The sequence below is a fragment of the Anolis sagrei genome, chromosome 1 (genome assembly GCF_037176765.1).
Source record: "Anolis sagrei isolate rAnoSag1 chromosome 1, rAnoSag1.mat, whole genome shotgun sequence".
Lineage (NCBI taxonomy): Eukaryota > Metazoa > Chordata > Lepidosauria > Squamata > Dactyloidae > Anolis > Anolis sagrei.
In genome coordinates, this window is record NC_090021.1 from 301,117,580 (window position 1) to 301,143,258 (window position 25,679).

The 25,679-nt window shown below is 37.4% G+C and overlaps 2 protein-coding genes across 5 annotated transcripts in view; one reads left to right on the plus strand and one right to left on the minus strand.

The window, feature by feature from the left end:
• Positions 1–16: 16 nt before the first annotated feature.
• Positions 17–23,876, minus strand: PPP2R3C (protein phosphatase 2 regulatory subunit B''gamma). The gene is made up of 13 exons (XM_060759229.2): positions 23,733–23,876; positions 17,940–18,067; positions 15,752–15,856; positions 15,047–15,159; positions 14,803–14,900; positions 13,442–13,512; positions 12,587–12,719; positions 11,950–12,005; positions 11,782–11,857; positions 9,474–9,610; positions 7,243–7,380; positions 5,209–5,268; positions 17–350 (listed from the first exon to the last, which is right to left on the minus strand). The coding sequence occupies exons 1-13, from the start codon at positions 23,779–23,781 to the stop codon at positions 162–164; spliced, it is 1,353 nt and encodes a 450-aa protein (XP_060615212.1). The 5' UTR covers positions 23,782–23,876; the 3' UTR covers positions 17–161.
• A 65-nt stretch (positions 23,877–23,941) lies between these two features.
• The window catches only part of PRORP (protein only RNase P catalytic subunit), a 47,339-nt gene continuing 45,601 nt past the window's right edge, over positions 23,942–25,679 (plus strand). Inside the window, exon 1 of one of the 4 annotated variants that reach the window (XM_067462879.1) lies at positions 23,942–24,090. In XM_067462879.1, coding sequence (XP_067318980.1) covers positions 24,077–24,090 — 14 coding nt within the window. In that variant the 5' untranslated portion in view covers positions 23,942–24,076. Of the gene's footprint in view, positions 24,123–25,679 lie in introns of all 4 variants that reach the window. The other 3 variants (XM_067462880.1, XM_067462878.1, XM_060759218.2) reach the window with 3 other exon arrangements.

Below are 25,679 nucleotides of genomic sequence, written 5' to 3' on the forward strand. Positions count from 1 at the left end.
AAAATGATCCATTGCATAAGTTTGTAGAAAGCTTTAATTTTGCCCATCGGGCTACATGGAAGTTTCATGGATTTTGGTAATGAAGATTTTGTTCAGTTTCATACTGCCACTGTATCAGTTGGGCACATCTCCATGGATACAGTCTATTTATTCCTCTTAAGTCATGTGTCATCAAGGTCTGTTGCGCTGTCATTATCATTGGCTACAAGAACCTCTCTGTTCTCATAGGTCCAGAAGCCATTAAGATCAATTAAAATGCTAGCAACTGTGTCTCCTTGGCTGCTGTTGATTAAGTCCTGAAGGGAGATTTTGTAAGGATCTTTTGGCTTTACCATATCGAAAATTTCATCCTAAAGAAAAAAAATCAATAAAAAATTAATAGTTGGTTTTGCATTAAGGCAAATAGAATATAAACTTGGTTCTTTAATACAAGGTAATTTAACAAAAAACATTGAATAATACTGAATTCACTTCCTCATGCTCCATGGTGCAGCTGACGCACACCCTCGCTGAAGAATATAACACTGTACACCCACACAGTTTGCATTTATATTTGATCTCAAAACAGCCAAGACTAATTTGCTGTGGTAAATTAGTCTCATACATCCTGCATGCATACACACTAAGAACAAGACTTACTCTTTCTTAACAGCTAAGACATGCAGCAGGGACCATCAGGCACATAATACACTGTAGAGAGGCTGTCAGTGGACTCAGTGAGTATAAAGTTAGGATTGTGCACACCAAAGGCAGAGATATTCAACACACACCAAACTATTGCAGGTGGCAGCTGTATCAAATGCTGATAGTAGTCTTTTTTCTGCATTCCAACACAGATCTCTTCATGTATATACAGCAAATAAATGTGCCTCAGATTACTTTCTTTGTTCCAGATAAAGAAATAATAGTTTCTTTTTTTTTTTCAATTATTTTTTTTTATTTATTGTAGCTTTAACATATTCGGTATTTAAACATTCTTATACTTATCACTTTCCATTAACAATTGTACAGAACATGTATGTCTTGATACCTATAATATTTCATTCTCCTGCTTTATTACATCCAATCACCCAGTGCTAACCCTTCACCCCCGACCAGCCAATTACAATACTTATTTCCAAAAATCAGTTGTTTCTATTACAGGTTTGGTCCCCTTACCTTCTATATATACATATTCTATCAATTTCCCCCAAATCTTCCCAAAATCATCTTTTTTTGATAATCCTCTTTTAACCTTAATGTTTCCTGTCAGTTTATCGTTTATTGCGATGTCCCAAATCTCCCTATACCACTCTTCCAATTGGCACTCCCCTCCTTCTTTCCATTTTTTAGCTATTAATAATCTTGCTGCTGTTACCAGATTGGCAATTAATTCTTTTAGTTCTTTTGGTATTTTAACATTGTCAATAAATGACAGCAGTGCTATCTCTGGTGTTCCTGTTATCTCTATTTGGGTGATTCTTCTTATTTCTTGAAATACATTTTCCCAAAATTTTTGAACATATTTGCAAGACCACCACATGTGTATATATGTGCCAGTTTCTTGACAGCCCCTCCAGCACTGCTTAGAATGTTTCTTGTCAATTTGATTTAATCTGATTGGTGTGAGGTACCATCTCCACACCACTTTGTAATAGTTCTCTTTTATTCTTACTGACATATTTTTTAATATACGCATATTCCACATTCCTTTCCAGTTTTGTGGGTGTATTACTTTATTACAATCTAACTCCCACATTCTTTTAAGGTGGTCCTCCTCCTGGACCCCTTCCAACAACATTTTGTAGATATCACTTGTTATACCTTTTGTTCTTTCTTTTCCTTCCTTACTCCCCCTTTGGCTAATCATTTCTTCAAATTTGGTAAATTCTCTCTCTCCTTTATATTTCTTTCTTATTTCCCTTAACCATCTTTCAAGTTGTAGTACTTTAAACCATCCAATGTTCCCTCCTAACTGGACCTTTATCTCATCTATATTTTTCATCTTTGATTCCCAATCTTTTAATTTCGTTATTCCTTTTTCCTTGAATTCACTTTCCAACTCCTTTTTGAGATTTATGGGGAAATTATTTGTAATCAGCACCGGTGTTAATGGGGATATCGAGGGTATTAATTTTTCTTCATATTTAGACCATATTCCCAATATGTTTTTTAGAAAAGGGTTCTCTATTTTGTTATACCATTTCTTGTCTAGATTCCTAGTTTTCCCTATAAAGAAAATATATTCTAGTTTCATGTCTATGTCTTCACTCTCTTCTTCTAACCATTCTAAATCCTTTTGACCAATAATCCCTTCAACAACATATCTTAACTGGTTTGCTATATAGTATAGTTTTAAGTTTGGTATTCCCAGACCTCCCTTCTTTTGTAGTTTATACCATTTTGCTTTGTTAATTCTAACTCTTTTGTTCTCGTTGCAGAAGGTGTTTATCATATTCTGCCACTTTGAAATTTCTCCAGCTGAGATTTTAATAGGTAGCATCCTAAACAAAAAGTTTATTTTAGGTAAAATTTTCATCTTTATTAGAGCTATTCTGCCAAACCATGACAATTTGAGCTTGGCAAATTTAGCCAGAGTATCCTTCACATTTTTCCTTACATTAATTAGATTCTCCTCTTCTAGTTTATCAATTTCTTTAGAAATATTAATTCCTAGATACTTTATTGAGTTCTTTATTTTTAATCTGCCCAATCTCCCTTCTCTTAATTTTTCTTCCTCTTCTTTAGTGTGGTTAAATAATAAGATTTCCAATTTATCCCAATTAACTTTAAGGCCTGTAATTTCTCCAAACTCTATTAAATATGCTTCTATTCTTTTTATTTGTTCTAATGGCTTTCTGAAGGTTAGTAGTGTATCATCTGCAAATAAACATATCTTGTATCTTCCCTCCTTCCCTATCCCCTTTATATGTTTATCCTCTCGTATCATATTTGCTAGCAATTCTATGACTATTGCGAATAGGGTAGGAGAGAGGGGGCATCCTTGTCTTGTTCCTCGAGACAATCTTATTTTCCCAGTAAGGCCATCATTTACTTGTATAGTTGCATAGTTGGTTGAATATAGTCTCTCAATCAGTCCTCTAAATCTCTCTCCTAAACCAAATTTTTCTAATATTTTTTTTAATGCCGGCCATGAGACACAATCAAATGCTTTAAATATGTCTAGGGCCAATATCCCTGCTTTAATATTCTTTTTCTTAATTGTATGAATCATATTTAGTACTCTTCCCACTGGATTTGACATTTGTCTACCAGGAATGAATCCACATTGATCTTTATTAATATAATTATATATAAAGCTATTTAATCTTTTTGCCATTATTGCCGTCAATATTTTAGCATCTTGATTTATAAGGGCAATAGGTCTATATGAACCAGGATCTTTAGGATCTTTATTTGTTTTTAGAATTAATATGATCCTTGATTCCTGCCATGATGAAGGGATCTGTTCTCCTTCCATTATCCTATTATATAGTTCTTTTAATTTGGGAACTAAAATTGATTTAAATTTTTTATAATATTCCGGTCCTAGCCCATCCATTCCAGGAGTCTTCCCTCCTTTCAATTTATCTATAGCGTCTCCTATCTCTTTTTCTGATACTGATTGTTCCATACTCATTTTATCCATCTCCTGTAATTTTATTTTCCAATATTTATCTATAACCCCCTCTATTTTGTTGTTGGGGTTATCCACTGCTGTATATAATTTTTGATAAAATTCTTGGAAGACAGCTAGCTTTTCTTTCATTGATATGATTTACCTACCCCACTTATCTTTTATAGTTCCAATTGTGTTCTTATTCTTCTTATCTTGTGCTGCTTTAGCTAGCATCCTAGAGTTCCGATTGCTATATTCAAAATATTCCCTTTTCGTGTATATCAAATCTCTCTGTACTTTTTCCAAGTCATGTTTATCCAATTCTTTCCTTTTGGCCATTGCTTTAAGATAACTTTGTTTATCTTTTTCCCTTATGTATCTCTTTTCTAGTTCTTGGATTTCTAATTCTAAATTCCTTCTCTCTGCTTCTTGCTCCCTTCTTAGGTTGCATGCTTCTTTTATGCACAGGCCCCTTGATACTGCTTTCATCGCATCCCACACAGTTGCATAAGGGCATTGGTTGTTATCATTAATTTCCCAAATATCTCCTAATTCTTTGGTTATTTTTCCCACTATCTTGCTATTCTCTAATACTGCATTTCCTATCTTCCAGTTCTTATATGTTTGGTAATCCTTCTTTATTTGGAGATCCAAGCTTATTAATGCATGGTCTGAGCATCTTATTACCCCTATTCCAGTATCTAGTACTTTGGGCAGTACCTGAGGAATAATAGTTTCAAGTGTTTTACCAATGGTTAAACCTTGTCACCGAAGAGGAAGAAGTGGTATACACATAATAAATGTAGTCATACGCAAGCTATCTCAAAATCTCAAGTCACCAATTTACGACCAGCAAGACAGACTGCTAGAGCCATGCAGTTAGCAGTCTTCACTTAAAATTATTTTAGGCTACTTTAAAGGATAAAATCTACTCAGAGATCTGCTTAAGATAACCTTTGTGACTGCTATCCCATGGCCCTTCCACACAATCATTTAACCTGGAATATCAAGGCAGAAAATCACACAATATCTGCTTAGAACTGGGTTATCTGAGTCCACACTGCCATATATTCCAGTTCAAAGCAGAAAATGTGGGATTTATTCAGCTGTGTGGAAAGGGCCAGTCAGTAGCTGTCTTTTTCCTCCCAGTTGTATTGGCATGTATGAGTCTTGCTTCATGTGTAGATAATGAAACATGTCCAAACATGTGATTTGATTGTATATTTTTGCATGGTAGTGGGTTGGACTGGGTGGCTCTTGTGATCTCCTCCAACTCCACAAATCTATAAATCTGTTTGTATGTTTAATTTAGAGCTGAAAAGTATTTTGCTATTTTCTTAACTCAAGACCATTTTCTCTGTGATTAGAGGTTTAGTATGAATAATCAAGTTGGAGACTTGCAATTTTTCTTTCCACTAACACTGGGCCAGATTGAGGCTATTATGTTCGAGGCAAGAGATGTTTCTGGCCTTGCTACTTCATAAAACAGAGTACCAAACTTTCTGTAAAAGTAGTCATGCCAAAGTACACATCTATTAACCATAAAATATGTATTTCGGTCACATTAAATACTATATACAAACATATTTTAATTTTTTAAAATGTCTAACCTTGACATCCTGAAAAGAAACTGGCTCTTGTCCATGGATTTTCATTTGTTCTTGAATAGCCTATAATAATTCCACAGTTTAGAGAGAAACAATACATAAACAAGGAAATAAAAGAGTGAATTCAAGTGCACAAACTATGTCCTTGATAAAACAATGTTCACTTAAAATATAATCACTAACCTGATAAACAGTGGCCAGATTTTCTTTACCTCTTAATACATTCTAATAAGGACAGTTTTATCACATTTTTGGTCCTCTTAGAACTTTTCTTGACTTAGGAGATGACCTTTTATCCAAAACAAAGTAGTCTGGACTATTTTTTTTTTTGACAAAAAGACATCTCCTGGGCTTAAAACTGCCTGAGGGAGATAATTGTGGCAAAATTGTACATTTTCCTCAAGGGCCAAAAAAGGATTGGGGGTCCTAGGGGACAACAGGGGCCTACATGCAGCCTGCATTTTCCTTATCAAATGTTTGCAAAGCAATGATGGAAGAGGCAGGGCTGGTGCCTCCCTTCTCCTAATTAACCATAAAAAAGAAATCCCAAATAGGCCTTAGGCTGTGCATATAATCCATTATTGCCCACTTTTAACTGGCAGCTTTATGCCAGGTTCTGGGATTAAGATCCAACCCATTTTGAATGGAAATACTGGATACTGAACCTGGGATGTTAAATGCTGAGTGAGGACTGCTGCTGATTATTAGCTATTCAGAAAGCTCTCTGAGCTGCACTCTGCCACATTTGACTCCTTGTGTGAATGGTATGCAGGGTTTGAATTCACTCCTCTGTGAAACAGGTGACCAATGCTATCAAAGGGTCGGCCATCTGTTCCGTCTATGCGCAACAATTTCCCATTCCCAGCGTGCTTGGAAGAAAAGAGTTAGAAATGAGGCAGCATGCCTCATTGTTAAAATAAGCTTTTAACCTCAAACTTTGAGACTAACCGTAAAGTGTATGCTGGAAGAAGAAATAATTGGAAGATGAAGGGCCAATTGATGTTTGTTACAGAAGAATTAATCTGCTTCATGCTGCTAAAAGAACACAGCTTTGGATGTATTTTCAACCTGCAGAGCATTTACTATAAAAGCTTTGAAAGTGTTCCAGATTTTTCCCCTTTTAGTGTGGAAACCCTTGGTTGAATTATTCTACTCCTGAATGATTAACAGCACAATACTTTTATTAAAAAGGCACGAAATTGGAGGTGATCAATATAAAGGAGGCATTCGTTTTACAAACAAGACTACACATTGTTTTGATGGCTAAAGCCCAAGCAAAATAAAACTTGTATAGAATTCTGACAAGAAAAAGCACTGTTTTATCAGGAGGATGCATACTACTAAAAAAGAACTGCATCAAAAAGTCACACTTATGTGTTTTTACTCATTGTGGATTATGTAAAAAGGAAAAGAGAATCTAAACATAACACACATTTCTGCCTGCTCTAGAAATTATCAATGATATATGAAAAATCTATTTGAGTGTATTGATTAACTGTTCCATACGACTGTGAAGTCTTTATTTGCTGGAAACAGTTATCATGATTAGCTAGAAAGATTTGTTTTTACAACAGGATCGCATCTAAACAGCTTCAACTAAGTAAAGAAAATGCACTATAAAACATGTACAATACTGCGGAAAAGGTGCCCAAAGTAGGAAGCAACACAGTTTTCTTTCCACCACAGATGATGAAAAGAAGTTATTAACATCCTGTAGAGATGTTAGTCATTAGCAATTATTATCTTAAGAAAGGAAACTGATTTTTATGGAAAATTTCAGTTTGGCAAACCTGATATTTAATTAAAATCACAGCAGTGTTTTTTCTTTGTGTAAAATGTACTCTGAAAACACATTTTAAATTCTTTCCTCTTTTAATGTGAAGTTTAAAACATGTATATCTTTCTTAAAAGTTGTCAAAACCCTTACAGTGAGCACGGGTAGTTTAAAGCAATTGCCTGCTGGTCTCTAAGTAGAGGCACAGTGGCTGCAACAACACAGGTACAAAAAATGACCTACCTTTACAAAAAGAGACTTACCCTAAAGAAATAATTAAGGGAAAAGACATTCAGGTATCCTTTGTTCTCTATATCAAGCAGTTTGAAAATATACTGCAGAGCTGCAGGTTCCTTTCTGTTTTCTAATGCAAGTACAAAGTCCAGGTACGTCTTATAGTCCTAAAAGCAGATGCAATCATGTTTATTATAGTCCTCTTTCTAAATTGATTTTGCAAGCAGAACATAATTGGTGGCTATTTCCTTGTAGGGGAGCAGTTAGTTTTCAATGAAAGACAGCATGAAACAGAAAGGGCTACTGAGGGGGAAAAGGTGTACAAAAATACTTGACTTTTTTATTGGATAGGCAACATACCCATAGATTTGATCAAACTACTAAACAGCTTCTCCTACAATTCAAATTAAGCAAAGGTACATTTAAACAATAGACTATCACATTCTTCCAATTGGTAGCCACATTCCAAAAGGCTAACACTGGATTGATGTCTTAAGACAGGTAAAAAAAAACCCATTAGCCACTTAACTCATTTGCTGAATAAAAAATAAAGGTAAAGGTTTTCCCTTGACATTAAGTCTAGTTATGTCCAACTCTGGGGGGTGGTGCTTATCTCCATTCCTAAGCTGAAGAGCCGGCGTTGTCCACAGACACCTCCAAGGTCATATGACCTGCATGACTGCATGGAGCGCTGTTACCTTCCCGCCAGAGCAGTACCTATTGATCTAGTCACATTTGCATGTTTTTGAACTGCTAGGTTGGCAGAAGCTGGAACAAACAGCAGGAACTCACCCCGATCCCTGGATTCGAACCAACCTTTCGGTCAGCAAGTTCAGCAACTCAGCAGTTTAACCTGGGGGCTCCTCATTTGCTGAATACTGTAAAATATTTCATGGTTACATGTCCTAAATCATCATAGTTTTACCAAGGTTACTCCAAGTAGTGAGAACACAAGTCCTACTTACAGTGGCCCCTCCACATTTGGAAGAGTTAGGGGTGCAGGGTCCTTGGTAAAGTGGAGAAATGGTGAATTATCTATAGGCCCCCATAACATTAATTCTTGGTGTTTCTAGTGACAAGCACCTACTTCTGCCTTTGGAACCAATGAGCCAAGTGTCTATGGCAGCCAGTGCTTTTGCTTTTGAAATGAACAAAGAGAAGAGAAAGGTATTACTCTTCCCTCCTTCCAAAGACATACTGATGGCTAGAGAGGTTCATTGCTTCTGCCAGCTAGGCTACGATACCTTTTGCCTTCAAACCAATGAAGACAAGAGAAAGGTGTTTCTGCTTCTTCCTTCTAATGGCAGAAGTTAGTGGTTACAGGGTTTCCCAACTTCTGGGCAGTAGGGCTACTGCCCCTTTTGCATTTGGAACAAGCAAAGACAAGGGAAAGGTGTTTCTCTTTGCTCCTTCCAAAGGCAGAAGCTGCCTCTGGGCCGTGGGGCTGCCTCTGGGCCGTGGGGCTGCCAACTTTGCCTTTGAAATTGAGCAAAGAGAAGATAAAAGTGTTGTTCTTTTCTCTGTCCAAGGCAGAAACCGAAGGTTTGGCAGGCTTCCCCAACTCTGTGTGGCAAAACTGCCACCCCTTTTAGCCTTTGGCAGATAAAGCACAAGTTCTGCAACAAGGCTTTGAAGTCACTTCTGCGTGTTTGTTCCACAGGTAGGAGAGTCTAGTCAAGAGGAAACAAATCCCATTTAATTATTGATGGCAAACTTGCTAATAATCACATCTACAAAAGTTAAATCTGCTAAACTGAAGGGTTAGCAGCACATAGAAATGAAAAGTGATAAATATTATTTAATAACGGACAGCTTTCAAAACAACATTCCAGTCCTGTAATTAACCTGGGGATGTAGACAATTATCCCTTAGCTGATGAGCTTTAATGAGCATGGTGATATAAATGCTAGAAGGATGAAGATTGTGGGTAATGAAAAGGGAATTTTATATTAGCAGCATTGTGCAGTGAATAAGGTCCCTGCTGTTTTTGCTTTTGGCAGAAAGATGTCACTGTCCTTCCTGTCACAATGAGAGTTCTTAGTCAGCTAGTTCCTTCGTCAGCTGTGAACTCACAATATGTGGGTTTCAGATGCCATTCAAATGAGAATATTGCTTTTATTCTATTTAGTTAATATTCCTTTAATGTTACAAACTTTAAAAATCTGGAGGAGCTCCAGTAAAAAAAAATGCACACACACACAGAACTTTTACACAAAATCCAATACATATTACTGTTAAGTATATAATAGAAGAGGAATACCATTTCACCATCATATGTCAGACACTCCTGGAAGACACGATCCAAAAAGACGTTGGTTAAAGTCCCTGTTCCATAACGAGACAATTCCTCTTTGCTAAGCATCCCATTGTGGTCTTTGTCAAGATTCAAATACTGGCCTGTAACAGGGATAAGGAGGTGGAAAAATAAGAGAAATGGGTGCAAATAGAGTAACAAGTTTTCCGTAAATCAAAAATGGCTTGAAGTCACAGAACAAGGTGCAGGAGGGAGATTAACTGCTGCTCCTTGGTACTTCCTAGAGAAGGAATCCACTCTTTTTTGGGACTAGGAAAAGGGTGGTTAAAGAAGTCTGACCAGATTTAGAATTATTTTTTAAAGCCTTGAGTGGCTTGTATTGTATATTCAATATTTTAGAGTGTCAGTCATTACAGAGCCAAAAACAAAAGCATCACCCGTGAACAAAATACAAGTTATCATCAGGTTTAGTGGAAATGGCCAGGTTGGAAAAGTAGAAGGAACTTGAGAAAAACCTGAGTGGAGTAGAGGAGTGGAGTAGAGGAAACCATCCAGATGAATAAGTATTTTTGGAGTTTCTACTTGTTTATGATTCAGAGTATGGGCATTATTTCTGTGACAGCAATGGGTACTTGGAATGCCTTGCTGTAAGATACATCATCCCATCTATTTGTATTTCACAGAAGCTGAAAACATTTCCTTTTGCATGTTTTTGATCCTGTAGCTTTAATTTTTATGCTGCTTTAAATCAAGTTTTTTTTGTTTTAACCATGCAGTTGTGTGTGAGAAGATTACATTGTTTTACATTGCTGAATTATTATGAGCAACTCTTTTTATCAGGAGAGACACAGGTCACAGTGTTTAAAAAATCTCAGTAATTTTTAGAATTGCTTTCAAGGATCACTTCCAAGATCACTACTATATTTCCCAGGTTTTCAAGAACTAACTACAACAGAGAGGTTTTTATCCTGGAGTTCATGGGCCCAGGTAAATGATTAGTCTTTCAAGTATTTATTTTAGGATTTTCATTAAAAACTAGTCTATGAGAAATATATTGATTTCCAATGCAATAAAACAAACTGAATAATAATAATAATAATAATCTTTATTTATATCCCACCCCCTCTCCCCAAAGGGACTCAGGACTGCGTACAGCAAAACAAATAAATACAATAAATAATATAACACAAACAATAATCACATATCAATAAAAATAAAATAGCACAATAATGTAAACATAAATAAATAAACAGTTTAAATGGTCATTTAGCTCTCAAAAAACAGTATATATATAAATGCTATTTAAAACCAGCCAATTCCTATGATCAGGGTATCCGGCATGATAAATTATATTCTAATAACCATTTAAAGCCCTGTTTGATAAGGTGGTTGATACTCTCACCTCTTATCTAAAGCCTGCTTAAATAGAGGGTGGGTGCTTGTCACATTTCCTTGGGGAGGGCATTCTAGAGTTGAGGGCCACTACCGAGAAGGCCCTCTCCCTCTTCCCAACCAACCTCACTTGGAGGAGGGCTGATCTTAGGGCCCGAACAGGTTCACAAGGAGAGATGTGGTCACGTAAATAGGCAGGACCCAAACCATATAGGGCTTTATAGGTAATAACCAGCACTTTGAATTGGGCCCAGAAGCAGATTGGCAAACAAGGGAGCTGCTTTAAGAGAGGGTAATACGTTCCCTACAATCCCCCACGATCCCACCGGTCAGCAGTCCAGTTGCGGATCTTTGCACTGGTTGAAGCTTCCGGACCGTCTTCATAGATGTGCATATATTGTTTTTGATGTTGCAATGTGCTTTTCAGTTGTTTCTGAATTAATAGCAATCATAAGCTAACCCTCTCAGAGTTTTTTTGGCATGATTTCTGCAAATGGGCTTTACCACTGCCTTATTCTCTGGCTTTTTTATTTAATTAATATGCATCTAAACCAGGCATGGGCAAACTTCAGTCCTCCGGATGTTTTGGACTTCAACTCCCACAATTCCTAATAGCCTACCAGCTGTTAGGAATTGTGAGACTTGAAGCCCAAAACACCCAGAAGGCTGAAGTTTGCTCATGCCTGATCTAAACCATCTAAATGTCTTTCATATGATCTTACAATGGATGACTTATATCTTCACAGTATATCCTGATAAGTGCCAATTGGGTCCATTATACAGTTTTGTAAACTCTGGTAATTCTGAACTAATGAGGCAAATGGATCTATTACTAGTCACCTACAAGCAAATAAAATACAAAAATGTTACATTTTGAAGATAAAGTGATATAATAAAAAGTATTCGACTGATGTGAACATACCATAAACCCTTAGTGCAGAAGGAGCAGAAAACCAGTTGGTTTCTTGACTTTCTTTAGAAAGTTCTTCATCCCGTAACTGAATTAATATGGAAATAATGAGTAAGTAATTAACATTAAAAAAAAACCCCACAAAAACAAAAAAGTAGGAATATACACAAAAATGCCTACCTCTAATAAATCATCCAGGAAGCTGCAAGCTAAAATATCCTGTATTTTTATCTTCCCTGGAAGATAGATGTATAATCAGGATTAAAAAATGTTCATGTAATCATTAATGGTTGTACATTCCTAACATTCCTAGGACACTCCATTTATCTTAAATGGGCCTGAGCAGAAAATAAGTTTAAGAACTGAAAATATTTCATTAAGCAAAGTTTATTAGAATAAAATCAAATCTATTTTAATGTATTCCATAAATACAGCATTTGAGTATTAAAATTTTATCCAGTTTAGAACAAGAAGCAAGAAGGTTAGGCTACTGTGTATTTTCACCACATACACAAACTAAAAAACAAAGGGAGTTTTTCTTTCATGATCATGTATAATTTTCTGTTGTTTTTAATGCTGACTAACCCAGCTGTTGGTTAATGTATGTTTCTTTATTCTAGTAAGGCACATTTTTCATGGCAATGTCCCTCTTCCAAACAGCTGGTATGCTGGTATGAATCAATGAGTCTATTTTATATCAGGAAACCTTAAAGCATCTCCAGAATTTTTTACATGGACTAGGACAAAGTAAAGGCAAAACAACTTAAGATTGCAAAACTGACATTTAGATGGCAAAACAAGGAAGAAGGGAACCTACCTGTTCTAAGAGGATCTAGAAAAAAGAAGAATTTCCTGACTGCAGTGCAGACGTAGAATGAGTAAAATGATTTTTCTAAACCATCCAACTGTGGCAATGTGGGAATGAGTTCCAGAATATAATTTTCTAAATCCTGGATGATAGGACAAGAAAATACCTGGTTACTCAACAGGAATCGTCATGAATGGAGTGGTAGTTTTTTGTATTTTATACAGCACAGGACTGCATAATATTTGGCTACAACTGCTCTCCTATGCATGGCGTGATGATACAAGAAGGAAGTGCAAGGGAAGCACTCCAAGTGACCTACTCCTCTGCTGCACACACCTCTACCTCCCTGACGCATGAGCTATTTAGCAAGAGGCTTTACAATTGCAAAAATTATAGCATACAAGACATAGATAAGCAGTCAGAGTTTTATCAAACAGCACAAAGATGCTAAGGTGACCTTTGAACTGGAATTCTCAAAACACATCACCTACTCATTCTAAGAAAATATTCTAAAATCAATTACATAGATAGAAGTATACAAATAAATTATTTAGAAGTCAGTATTCTGCAACAAATTTTAAACTGTGTTTTTATGTTTTTATGCTTTTAACTGTATATTGTTGACTGTTATATTATGCTGTAAACCGCGTTGAGTTGCCGGCTAGGCTGAGAAACGGCGGTATATAAGTATTTAAATAAATAAATAAATAAATAAATCTTACCGATTATACAACTTTATATCAACATCTGAATATTAGATATATCCATATACATGGCTCCTTCTCAAATGGAGGTAGTTCAGGATAACAAAAAAAATCCATTATACCAGCTGCATAAATTGCACATTTAATGCGAATTACTTACTGATTCCCTGAGGTATCCCTGCCCAGCCACATCATATAAACTGAGGCCTATTCTTGTCTGGTACAACCATACTGTGAAATAGGAAAAAAGATGAAACCTCTTTGTAAGCAAATAAAACTCTTGTCAAAGCAAAATAAGGCATAAAAAGACATTCAAGACAGAAAAAGGAAGTAAACATGAACTGTTTTTAATAATTGCTCCAAAAATCCCAATCGATTATTACACAATTATAATTATTACAAAAGTCACAACCTATTCTTTTAAAATAAAGTTTATTGAAGTGAGAATTCTCTTGTAAGATCCATTGCTTTATAAAATAAATATATCTGTCTGTGAACCCACTAAAAGGTTAATGCACATAGCAAGAGGAAGAAAATACGAGTTTAAAATATCACTAAGAGATGGGATTACAGTTAGAAGCAGGTAAAAAACAATTACAACTCCATATTCTTGATGTTAAGAAATAAAACTCCCTTTTCCATTACATAGCTGCTTTTTATTTAAAGTGTGGCTGCATTAAGTTTACTCCGCTACTCTTCTCTCATCATCACTCCAGTACGGAGGATAGCAGGACTGTATCTAGTTTGAAGATTTTTTAAACCTTTCCTAAATCACAACATTTTTATGAGTACATGGATGTGATCACAATTAATCCCAATGTGTTCAGTGTGATATATTATATGTATGTTTTAGGATAGCAAAATGGTGGTTCAAGGACAGCATCTAGACAGATTGTACCTGGCCCTATTTCAATTTTGACATGAATGGAAAAGCAAAAGATTTTGAGTTTTGGAATGGAGCAAGTATGCCATCACTTTGCAACAGTAACTTAGCAGAGTCTCAAGAGCAACAGAAAATTGTCTGATGTGAATACCACAAACACTGGGTGAATTGCTATGCAAAACAAAATGCTCAGGCTCAAAGGAAATGTCCAGAAACTCTTCCCTCCTTCAATCGCAGCATATATGAGTGGTGTCTCCATTGCTGTACTAAAATGGTTAAAATAACACTGCTTTTTTTGGGGGGGGGGGATAGCACTTCTGCACTATCCACTTCATTAGTGCATAGAACAGAAGAGCTGAGTCAAAGGTAGCTAATGATATGAAAGGTACCACTATCTAAACAGTCTTCTGATTTATAACTATTTAAAAAAAGAATTTCCTGAACAAAATCATGGTATTTTCTATCGTGCATCCATTACAGCAAGAATGTTGCTCTGTTAGAAAAATCAAATCTGAGACACCCATTCTCACTAGAAGTAATAATCCACACATACGAAGATGTTCAGAGCTCTCTTTCTTTAGGACAACTATGAACGTCTTATACAATTTATTATCAAATTGTTGTAAAAACAAACTCACCTTTTCTCATCACATAATTGAAAAACTGCATTATAGATATCCTTCCATAGGGATCATTGTGAAGTAATTTGGCAAAGACTTTTGCTGTGAAGAACTGCCTGTGAAACAGAAACATAACACTGACCCTCTGCACAATCAATTTAAATCCTTCAATAGCTTCAGCAAGATTCACAATTAAAGTATTTTGTGAAGAATTGATGTGAGATAGTGGGAGAGATAAACTCTTAATATGAAGTTGCCTCACTTGCATTTGGAGCCAGCTTTCTCGCCAACAGTCAGGAAACTCTCATAGTTGATCATTGCTTCATCAGCCATCATGGGTAATGTCTGATGTTTGTCCAGGAGAAACCACAAATTCTGAAAAAGGAAATGATCACAATTGGGGCCTGGTCTGTCACATAAGACAAGTAACTTGCCCAAGAAACAGAATAAAGTACAACTTGAAGATGAATTGTCAATATGCCCCCATTAAATAAAATGCTTTACAAAACCCCACACCACAGAAAGACATACAACAGTGGTTCTCAACCTGGGGTCCCCAGATGTTTTTAGCCTACAACTCCCATAAATCCCAGTCAGTTTACCAGCTGTTAGGATTTCTGGGAGTTGGAAGGGCAAAAACATCTGGGGACCCCAGGTTGAGAACCACTGACATACAAGCTCTCTTGCCACAACAAAAATGGTTATGATAGAATGCAAGTCAATAATTCATGTTTGACCTCTGTGTGAGAGCATGAACATTCTGGGGAAAAGAACAATAGCTTTTGGTTCCTGGAGTCTGCCTTCTAAACAATAAAAAATCCCCCCAAATGCAGTCAAGAGCACCTTTAGTGTACCAATGGCTTCCAGGGAAACCACAATGGACACTAAAGCAGATGATATTAAATATTGAAGAACCTAATCTGAAGTTGCATGGGATTGGAAAAAATATTTTCATTAATTTTCTTACCTGCAATTCTTCATTATCTAACAGCTCTCTACTTTTCCTTTGCAAAAAAACTGCTCTAGATTCTTCTCTCAGTTTCTGCAATAAAATTTCATCTTCGGCTGGCAACTAAATAAACAAATAAGCAAACAAATAAATAACCTCAATTGTAGTATGGACCCAAAACCAACCTAGGCTTTCACAATACAAATTCATTTAATGGTGGATTTTGAAACAAAAGAAGTTACAATCGACTTTTTATCACATGTGATGGACCTGCAAAATAGCAAGGAGCTACTGGAAGGAAATACAAGAAAAATTTCAAAAAATACTTGATATACAATTGAAATTGTAATAGTTTCTATTGGAAATTATAGATTTGGATTTAGAAAAAAATAAAGATCTACTTTTCAATTGTTTTTTAACAGCAGCAAGAATACATTATGCACGGAATTGGGTTTTTTCTACATATATTCCCCCACTGGAGCTAATATCCCCCATTTCTATGATCCATGAATAAATCAAAGGTAAAATCTAGGAACATGTAAGAAACAGATATTTTCCTTTCCTTTTAAAAATGCATAGAGGGAACATAGGAAAAGCTAGAGAGTAGTAGAAGCTGGCCCTGGCCGATCTAGGGGTGGAGAAGGGCCTGCCGCCGGTTGGCCAAGTGGTGAGAGACTTCCCGCTGAGGAGGGGGCTTCTGGGAAGAAGAAGCCCCCTGCAAGCAGCATGGCCGGCGGGAGGGCACACACCACAAGTTGGGCAAGGCATTTCATATATATATAGTGTTCCTACACTGCAGTTTTTCACTTATCGCGGGTGGTCCTGGAATTTAACCCCCACGATAAGTGAGGGAACACTGTATTTGAGACCCAGTGTGAAGGCATCAACAAGAAAAAGAGGGAAGAAACCTTTTCCCCGTTACACTTCCTTGCTCAGACTGGAGAAATAAAGGCAACCTCCTTTCCATTTCCCCCACTTGAGTGGCAAAGTGAAGGAGGCTGAAGAATGTAGGGTGTCTACCATTTTGGTCAATTGAGGTATTATCATTTTTAATAAAGGCTTTCTACATAAGCCACTAGAGCAGTGGTTCTCAACCTGAGGTCCCCAGATGTTTTTGGCCTACAACTCCCAGAAATCCCAGCCAGTTTACCAGCTGTTAGGATTTCTGGGAGCTGAAGGCCAAAAACATCTGGGGACCCCAGGTTGAGAACCACTGCACTAGAGAGACTGGGGCATCCATTTTTAATAGGCTTCTCCTTCTTTCCAGTTGCTGCTGAATGCCACTCAAGTGGTAAAAATATTACAGTTATTCATAAATAATGATTACTTTAAAGAATTGTGTTGAAAAGAGAAGGGATGACACTAGAAAAATAAATTCCCCTTCCCTTGCATCCCTTGCACACAGACCCAAACTGTTCTGAAGGTATGAAGGACCATTTTGAACAAATTTGGGGGAGAATGGAGAGAGTGGAAAGGGGGAAATTGTCCTGGTATATACTTCTCATACAGCATTACTTAGGGCCTAATTTTTTCAAACTAAAAAACATGAAATTCTTTTCAATTTCATGTTAAAAAGTTGCTCAACATTTTATAGTATTTTATCCTATCAATAACCTTATGCTGTTGCCATTTTACAGTTGGAAATGTCAAGCGAAAGGTTTTGCATTGTCTTAGGCAAATTACATAGGCCTAACTAACATGAACAGCAACTGAAGTAAATGTAATCTCTCAGGATTATGTCACACATAATATTACAGGAGTAGGGATGAACCTTTCATTACTTCTCTTTGTAGAATATTAGTATAAAAAGCAGGAAGCTAGGGGGGAAATGAAGTGTATAGTATAGAGTGTTTTTTAAAAAGGGGACCCAATTTGAATTTGTTACATGTAGTTCAATCTAAGAATCTTACATATTGTTTGTATTAATTATTCATTCTTCACAGCAGAATTAGAAATCAAAACAATTTGTTATAATTCACAAAAAAAACAATAGCTAAACTAAAGTGGACCTATATTTCTTACAAAAAAGGGATTAATTTACTCCTGAATTCTTTGAAGGTCTTCTGTTTTTCAATTTCATGTAATTACAACCTTCCAAATAATTGGATTGTATGATCCTGGTTGAAAGCTCACATGAAGCTATTCAAACTATTGTACAAACCAAAGATGGAATTTTGAAAAATAAAATAAAATACATTCTACTTACTCTATAATAAAATCGAGGTATGTTCACATTGGAGGTAGTAGCAGTTTTTCTTCCTCCTTTCCACTCTAGGTAGTATTTTGTAAACAGATCCATTTCTTCATCTTTCAATTCTTGATCACTCCTTTTACCTAGTTAATGCAAGATAGGAAGCATCACACTTTAAACAAATGTCCACATTTTAAATAACATTCCCAATACATCTTACATAACAAACTGAAACATAGTATCTTCCGCTTTGTTTTTTTTTTTACCCAATTTAGCCTCCCAAGCAAAACTACATTTAAACTTACTGTTAAAAGAATGTAGCACCTCCAGCAGAAATTCCCTTAAAAGCTCTGACTCACAAAATGACCTTTTGCTTTCCCCACATAAGAGGCAGCAATTATTAACAACCTATAACTGAAAGCTTTATTTGAATAGTAGCTCTAACAGCTCATTTCTGGGCAAAACAATTATACTCATGTGTATCCAATAGATGTCTGATAGCTTTTTAGAAATACACAACGTATTTGGAAGTCTGAAGGGAGGAAAAAACTCTAATGATGGACTATTTATTCTGGAGATAGGAAGGCAAAGAAACATTAAGCAAGTCCTGATGTTATAAAGCCACTGAACACGCCCCCCCCCCCCCCCGCAAAGATTTATAGTTCATGAAGAGACCACAAATAAATATTTGTTTTATTTCCCTTTTTATTAAAAAGACCTTTCCTTGGGATCCGGGGTTCAGCTAGTTTGAAGCTTTAGAAGATTGGGAACCAACTAATCAGCAGCTTTACTCCCTAAATGGGTCTAACAATTTAATAAATTGTATCAATTTAATGATTTTTGTATAACTGTGTCTTTAAAACAGTGTACTGTATCAATTTAAGTGTATGGATTATTGCTTAAATGTTTCAAAATGTATCCTGAAGGTACCCATTTCCTGGTAACCCCGTTAGATCATTGTGTATGTAAAGACAGATGATCCTCTTTACCAGCCAGATAAGCTCACGACAACTGTCCATTTAAACTGGGGCTGAGAGTCTGCCACTCCTGCGGAAACAGGGGTTAGGAAATGTGCTTACATTAAGTTTCTATACTGGCAACCCAGTCTTTGATTGTTCAAAACCAACACTTTTGTCTCTCAGGCCTTTCACCTTTGTCTTTGAACCCCACACCTTTTGTTTCACATGGAACTGGACGCTTGAATTAGTCAAAGACTCATCAGCATATCTTTGCTATTGCACTGCACCCTCCCAGGGGGTATTGGTGCACCTGACTGGCCCTTCTCACTGACCAAACTCCTGCTGCCATTCTCCCTGCCACAGGAATCCCCACCTGGAGGCAGTGATGTCAGCAAAGCACTCCACCAATCCCGGCGTGGATCCTGGCCAACCTCTTTTCCAAGCAATCAAGGAAAGAAGCAGGAAGTTTGAGTAGTTGTCAGAACTGTATAAGATCTCTTGCATTTCTCTGTATGTTTATGCTTGTGCCTTTTGAAACAAATTGCTTGTACCTGCATCCTTTTTGGCTAAATCATGTTAAACCTCAGTGGCTTGTCTTCAACCTGGTGAGTTGGCTTCTCTGGTTTAGCATACGCTAGCAGGCACTGACTCTCTATCTGTGGTCCTCCCTAAATCACTACATTGCTATTCAAGTTGATTCCAACTAAGGAAAGCAGCTACTGGTGTGTTGGTGCATGCATTTACACATAGCAGTTTGGTCCCTCTTTTAGAATAACAATATCTGTTTCTGCAGCACAGCAAGACAGAAATGCTCCCAATGCACCCAGCAAAGCAGCTAACAATTGGAGGTACTGAAACACAAGATCGCTGATGTGAAGGCAAATTAATCAATATATCAAAATAAAGCAAGAATGAGAACACGAAGTGAAGGCTAGTACTGTATTGTACCCAGTACTGTACAAAGGTTTTAACTACTGTTATACATCTGGATGAAAAGCTTCTTCTTACAACTCAGAATATTCACTGTCTACGGAAGGAAAAGAACTACCCTTTCATCCCTTTTCCAATTATTTTTAAATGGTTACTGTTGTCTGCCCTGTTGCACAAAATTTGCCACACAAAATAGGTTAGAAGTACAGTATTTTCATAAATGAAATCAGATGACTGTAGGACTGCTTTGCTTCTAATCTAGTGTGACATTCTTACAAGTTTAAAAGTCCCTTAAATTATCACAATGGGCACGTTAACTCATGATAGACAATGGATTTCAATTACATTTTTTACACACACACACAATTCCAATATAAAGACAGAAAAGAAAGCATACACAAAATTATGGCAAACAAAACCTGACCAGTTATGATAAACCCCTGTTGAAATAGCTTGAGTTTTAGAAGATAAGATGTCATCCATTTCGGTTGAAATATAAGTCCAACAACAGTTATTCAGAAGAACGTATCTCCAGAATTTCCATTGTAGCAATGGGTGAAGGAGACCTCCAGAGTTGTTTAAATATTCAGTGGAACAAAACTAATTTTTTATAAAATTCGTTTAATTTCACCTCTGATACAGTTCATTTTTGTAATAAGCACTTCATTAAAGGGTAGTGCAATTACTCATTTCAACCAAAATTGAATTTCCAAATTCTTGGCATACTCTCAATGAATGATTTCCATATGTGCAGACATCTACAACAAAGAGATTAGGTGCTTCTGGCAAAGTTTTATACCTGAATGTAGAGGTTTTCTAATTTTACTTTTAAAAATTAAACACAGACTATTGAAATTTATAGGTAAGACTCTTAACATGATCCAGGATATTTGGTTATAAACCTAGGAGCAATATGCCTTACAGTCACTAGGTGGCAGACATTATACATGCTTTGCCCAGAATATCAAGGCAGAAAATTCAACAATATCTGCTTTGAACTGGGTTATCTGAGTCCACACTGCCATATATTCCAGTTCCAGAAAATGTGGGATTTTATTCATCTGTGCAGAAGGGACCTCAAAGGGCTATTATTAGCTCTGTAACCAGGACCTTTCAGAAGAGGACTGAAGGCCCTTCCACACAGCCATATAACCCAGAATATCAAGGCAGAAAATTCCATCAATACCAGGTTTGAACTGGGTTATCTGAGTTCACACTGCCATATAACCCAATTCAAAGCAGATAACTGCGTACTTTTAAAAATTAAACCACAGACCTAATATTATTGTTGCCTGCCATAGCACTGCAATTAATTCCCGGGCCCCCTAGAATTTTTGGGCTTGCACAAATCTTGGCCTGGCCTTTTAAATTTTTAATTGCCTTGAACAGGCAGGATTACTTTTAATATATGTGTGTTATGGATCATGTTTTTGGATGATGAGACGATAGTGAATGGCTTCTATAGTAATTGTTTATTAACTGTGTAATGTGTAGGCTGTTAATTGTTTTTATACTTATCATTGAATTCTTGCTGTTGTTGTTTGTTGTACACCGCTGTGAGTCGCCTTCGGGCTGAGAACAGTGATATATAAGCACAGTAAGTAAGTAAGTAAATAAATAAATAATATGGTGACAATTTTTATGTTTATATCTTGTTTATTAGTCTTATGGCTATGTTGTTTTTACTCTTTATGTTTTGTGATATTACTTGAGAACCGCTCTGAGTCCCCTCGGGGAGATGGAGCGGTATACAAATAAAGTTATTATTGTATTGTCGAAGGCTTTCATGGCCGGAATCACACAGTTCTTGTGGGTTTTTTCGGGCTATATGGCCATGTTCTAGAGGCATTTCTCCTGACGTTTCGCCCGTCTACAGAAAACCCACACACACAGATAGATATCTACATAAAAGCTCCAACCATCACCCAAGTCAAAAAAGAAGCACCATCAAAGCCTTGGCAGACCGTGCAAAAAGAATCTGTGAACCCCACCTCCTCCAAGATGAACTGAACCACCTCAACTGGGCTCTACAGGCCAATGGATATTCCACCTCAGACATCAGAAGAGCTGCAAGACTGAGAACAAGCCACAAGAATAAAGATGAAGATCCACCCAGAGGAAAAGTGTCCCTGCCATACATCAAGGGAACCACTGACCGCATAGGGAAGCTGATGAGGAAACACAACATACAAACTATCTACAGACTCACCAAGAAAATCCAACAAATGCTATGTTCAGCAAAGGATCTTCTCACTTCTGCAGGAGTCTACTGTATACCATGCAGCTGTGGACAAGTCTACATAGGGACCACCAAACGCAGCACCCAGACACGAATCAAGGAACATGAAAGGCACTGCAGACTACTTCAACCAGAGAAATTAGCCATAGCAGAGCACCTGATGAACCAACCTGGACACAGCATTTTATCTGAGAACACAGAAATGCTGGACCACTCTCACAACCACCATGTCAGACTACACACAAAAGCCATTGAAATCCATAAGCATGTGGACAATTTCAACAGAAAGGAGGAAACCATGAAAATGAACAAAATCTGTATTTAAAAAAACTCTAAAATTACAACAGCAAAACAACAGAGAGGAAACAATGTGAGACATCTAATCACCTCTCACCAAAAGATTCCCCCAGGCACTGCCAGCCATACCAAACAACAGCCAGGTCATCAAATGCTAATCAAGGTGGTCAGTTGAAACATTCACACCTAGCTCCACCAGACAAGAGTCCTTTGTCTCACTCTGGTCATTCCAAAGAAACATAAACCCAATTTTCCTAGTTCCAACAGACCTCACTACCTCTGAGGATGCTTGCCATAGATGCAGGCAAAACGTCAGTTGAGAATGCCTCTATAATATGGCCATACAGCCCGAAAAAACCTACAACAACCTATAATTATATATTTTATATTACATGTAAAATTACTAATAATATTACAATATAATGGTGTAGTACAATATAGTAATATATAATACTGATATTGTACTATGCTAATAATTTAATATAGTGTATGTATATATATATATATATCTTGTAAGCCGCTCTGTGGAGCCCCTGGTGGCGCAGTGGGTTAAAGCGCTGAGATGCTGAGCTTGTTGACTGAAAGGTCGCAGGTTTGATTCCAGGGAGCGGCGTGAGCTTCCGCTGTCAGCCCTAGCTTCTGCCGACCTAGCAGTTCAAAAACTTGCAAACGTGAGAAGGTAACGACGAGAAGGTAACGGTGCTCAATGCTGTCATGCTGGCTACATGACCTTGGAGGTGTCTATGGACAACACCGGCTCTTAGAAATGGAGATGAGCATCACACCCCAGAGTCAGACATGACTGGACTTAATGTCACAGGAGAACCTTTACCTTAAGCTGCTCTGAGTCCCCTTTGGCGGTATATAAATGTTGTAAATAAATAAAGAACTAAATAATGTGGGATTTTATTCAGCTGTGTGGAAGGGGGTCTTAGATAACCCAGTTGAATGCAGATATTGAGAATTACCTGCTTTGATATTCTGGGGCCCCTTCCACACAGCCATATAACTTAGAATATCAAGGCAGAGGTGTTAGGATGATAGCTGGGTCCGTATCGGCTTTGAACTGGGTTATCTGAGTCCACACTGCCATATAACCCAGTTCATGTAGGATTTTATATAGATGTGTGCAAGGGGCCAAACTTGCTGCTACACTGTAGAGTTAAAGCAGTTTGACACCACTTTATTGTTCAATGCTATGGAATCATGGGGGGTTGTAGTTGGTGAGGAAGCATCACTCCTTGGCAGAGAAGGCTGAAGACCTTGTAAAACTACAACTCCAATGTGGGAGAATGGAAGGGCGCAGGCCCCGTGGCGGTGGGCGAGGGTGCCGAAGCCCCTTCCCACAGAGGCCTGCTTTCCCCGCTCACGCAAAGCACTCACGGTCGGCGCTCGCGGCCAAGCGGCTCTTCAAGGCCTGCTTCCAGTCCATTTTCGGGGGCGCCGCGAGCCCATTCAAGGACCTGCCCGGTCTCCATTGACCGTTAACAGTAACATCCGGGAAATCGAGCTCTTGTCACGTGGCCGTCGCCGCCATCTTAAGTGTGGGCGAAAAAGGGCTTCACGAGGAAGCGTGAAAGGGAATGTGGGCCCTTAAGTGACATGGCTGCGGCTGGCCCTCGCAGCTTCTCTATTTCTGGAGAAGACCCGCACAGGTCAGCTGATGCTGTTTGAGCGCTCTTATTAGCTGAGGAGGCTTCAAGCGTGATTCTCCCTTTGAATGCTCAATGTCTTATGAGAGGTAACAAATTATCTCTGTCTTCGTTCAATCAGGTCGGTTGGACGGCGTTTAGTCATGTTCTTTGGGAGCTGTTGAAGGTTTGGCTCAATGCTGTGGAATCAAGGGATTTGTAGTTTTGTAAGGCCTTTAGCCAAAGAGTGCTGGATTTCCAGGATTCCATAGCATGCAGTCATAGCAATTAAAGTGATCTCAAACTGCATTAATTCTGCAATGTGGATTCTTCTCAGGCCTCTTCCACACAACTGAATAAAACCCCACGTTTTCTGCTTTGAATTGGAGTATATGGCAGTGTGGACTCAGATAACCCAGTTCAAAGCAGATATTATAGGAGTTTCTGCCTTGATATCTTGTTTATATAGCTGTGTGGAAGGGCCCTCAGACAGGAATGAGGGGATAAATTTGGGAGGAGGTGAGTCAGTGGAAGAACATAAATGAGTTATTTGAAAAGCATTGAAAAATCTCTGGAGGATAGATCCCTATAATAAGACAAAAGTGAAATCTGGGGTGCATAACTCACCCTGACTGTTTGAGCATTGACCATTGCTTATAAATATTGTAAAACCAATTTAAATCCTTAATATTTATGTTTAATTTATGCTTTAATTTATGGTAATGCCTTATCAAGAAAGTATAAAATGTGTAGGTACCGAGCAATATATAATATACAATGTAATCTGAGTTACAGCCATAGTACAGACAATATACAGGGTGCCCCAAAAGTCGCCATACATAGGGAAAATGGGACATTGCAGCAAAATGTACCTTTATTTACAAATTATTTATATTCATAACAAAATCATTCTTTATGTGTTATATATCTGAAAGTATAAAATACTAAAATATAAATATCAAAATATCTCCCTAGGTATGGAGACTTTTGGGTCATCCTGTACATTATGTGTTGCAATGATTCCTTTGTATAAGAATCTCAGAAATCACAAGAATTCGACCTAAATTTAGTTCTGAAGCCTTAAATCACACCAGTTCCATTGCATCCCATTGAGTGTTTATAAGGCTGCAATGCTATAACTTAGGAACAGGGGTCGGAATTGTACAAATGTTGTTGAACCACAAAGTACAGCAGCCTTGGCTAGGAGAGTCAATGAAAAATACTTGGAAGTTATTGATAAACAATGTCTGGAGAGTTGGATGAGAGCTGTTCAGCAGTGGAACTCTCTACCCCGGAATGTGGTGGAGGCTGCTTCTTTGGAGGTTTTTAAACAGAAGCTGGATGGCCACCTGCTTTGCAGTGTTTTGCTTGGGCGCTTTGAATGCGATTTTCCTGCTTCTTGGCAGAGGGTTGTACTGGATAGCCAACAAGGTCTCTTCCAACTCTATGATTCAATGATTTCTATTCCTGTTTAGGAGTAACTCCAATTGGGCTTACTTTTGAAGATACATGCATAAGATTTTGTGGTAAGAAAACTGAAATCCATTAACAGCAATATCTGTGGTTCTGTTTTTATCCTTGATTTGTACCCATTTGTATTACAGTAAGAGATTTTCTCATGCTGAATCGACACTGCCAAATACTGCAGTTTGAACTGCATTATATATACAGTGTATTTACTTATTTGCTTCAATTATAC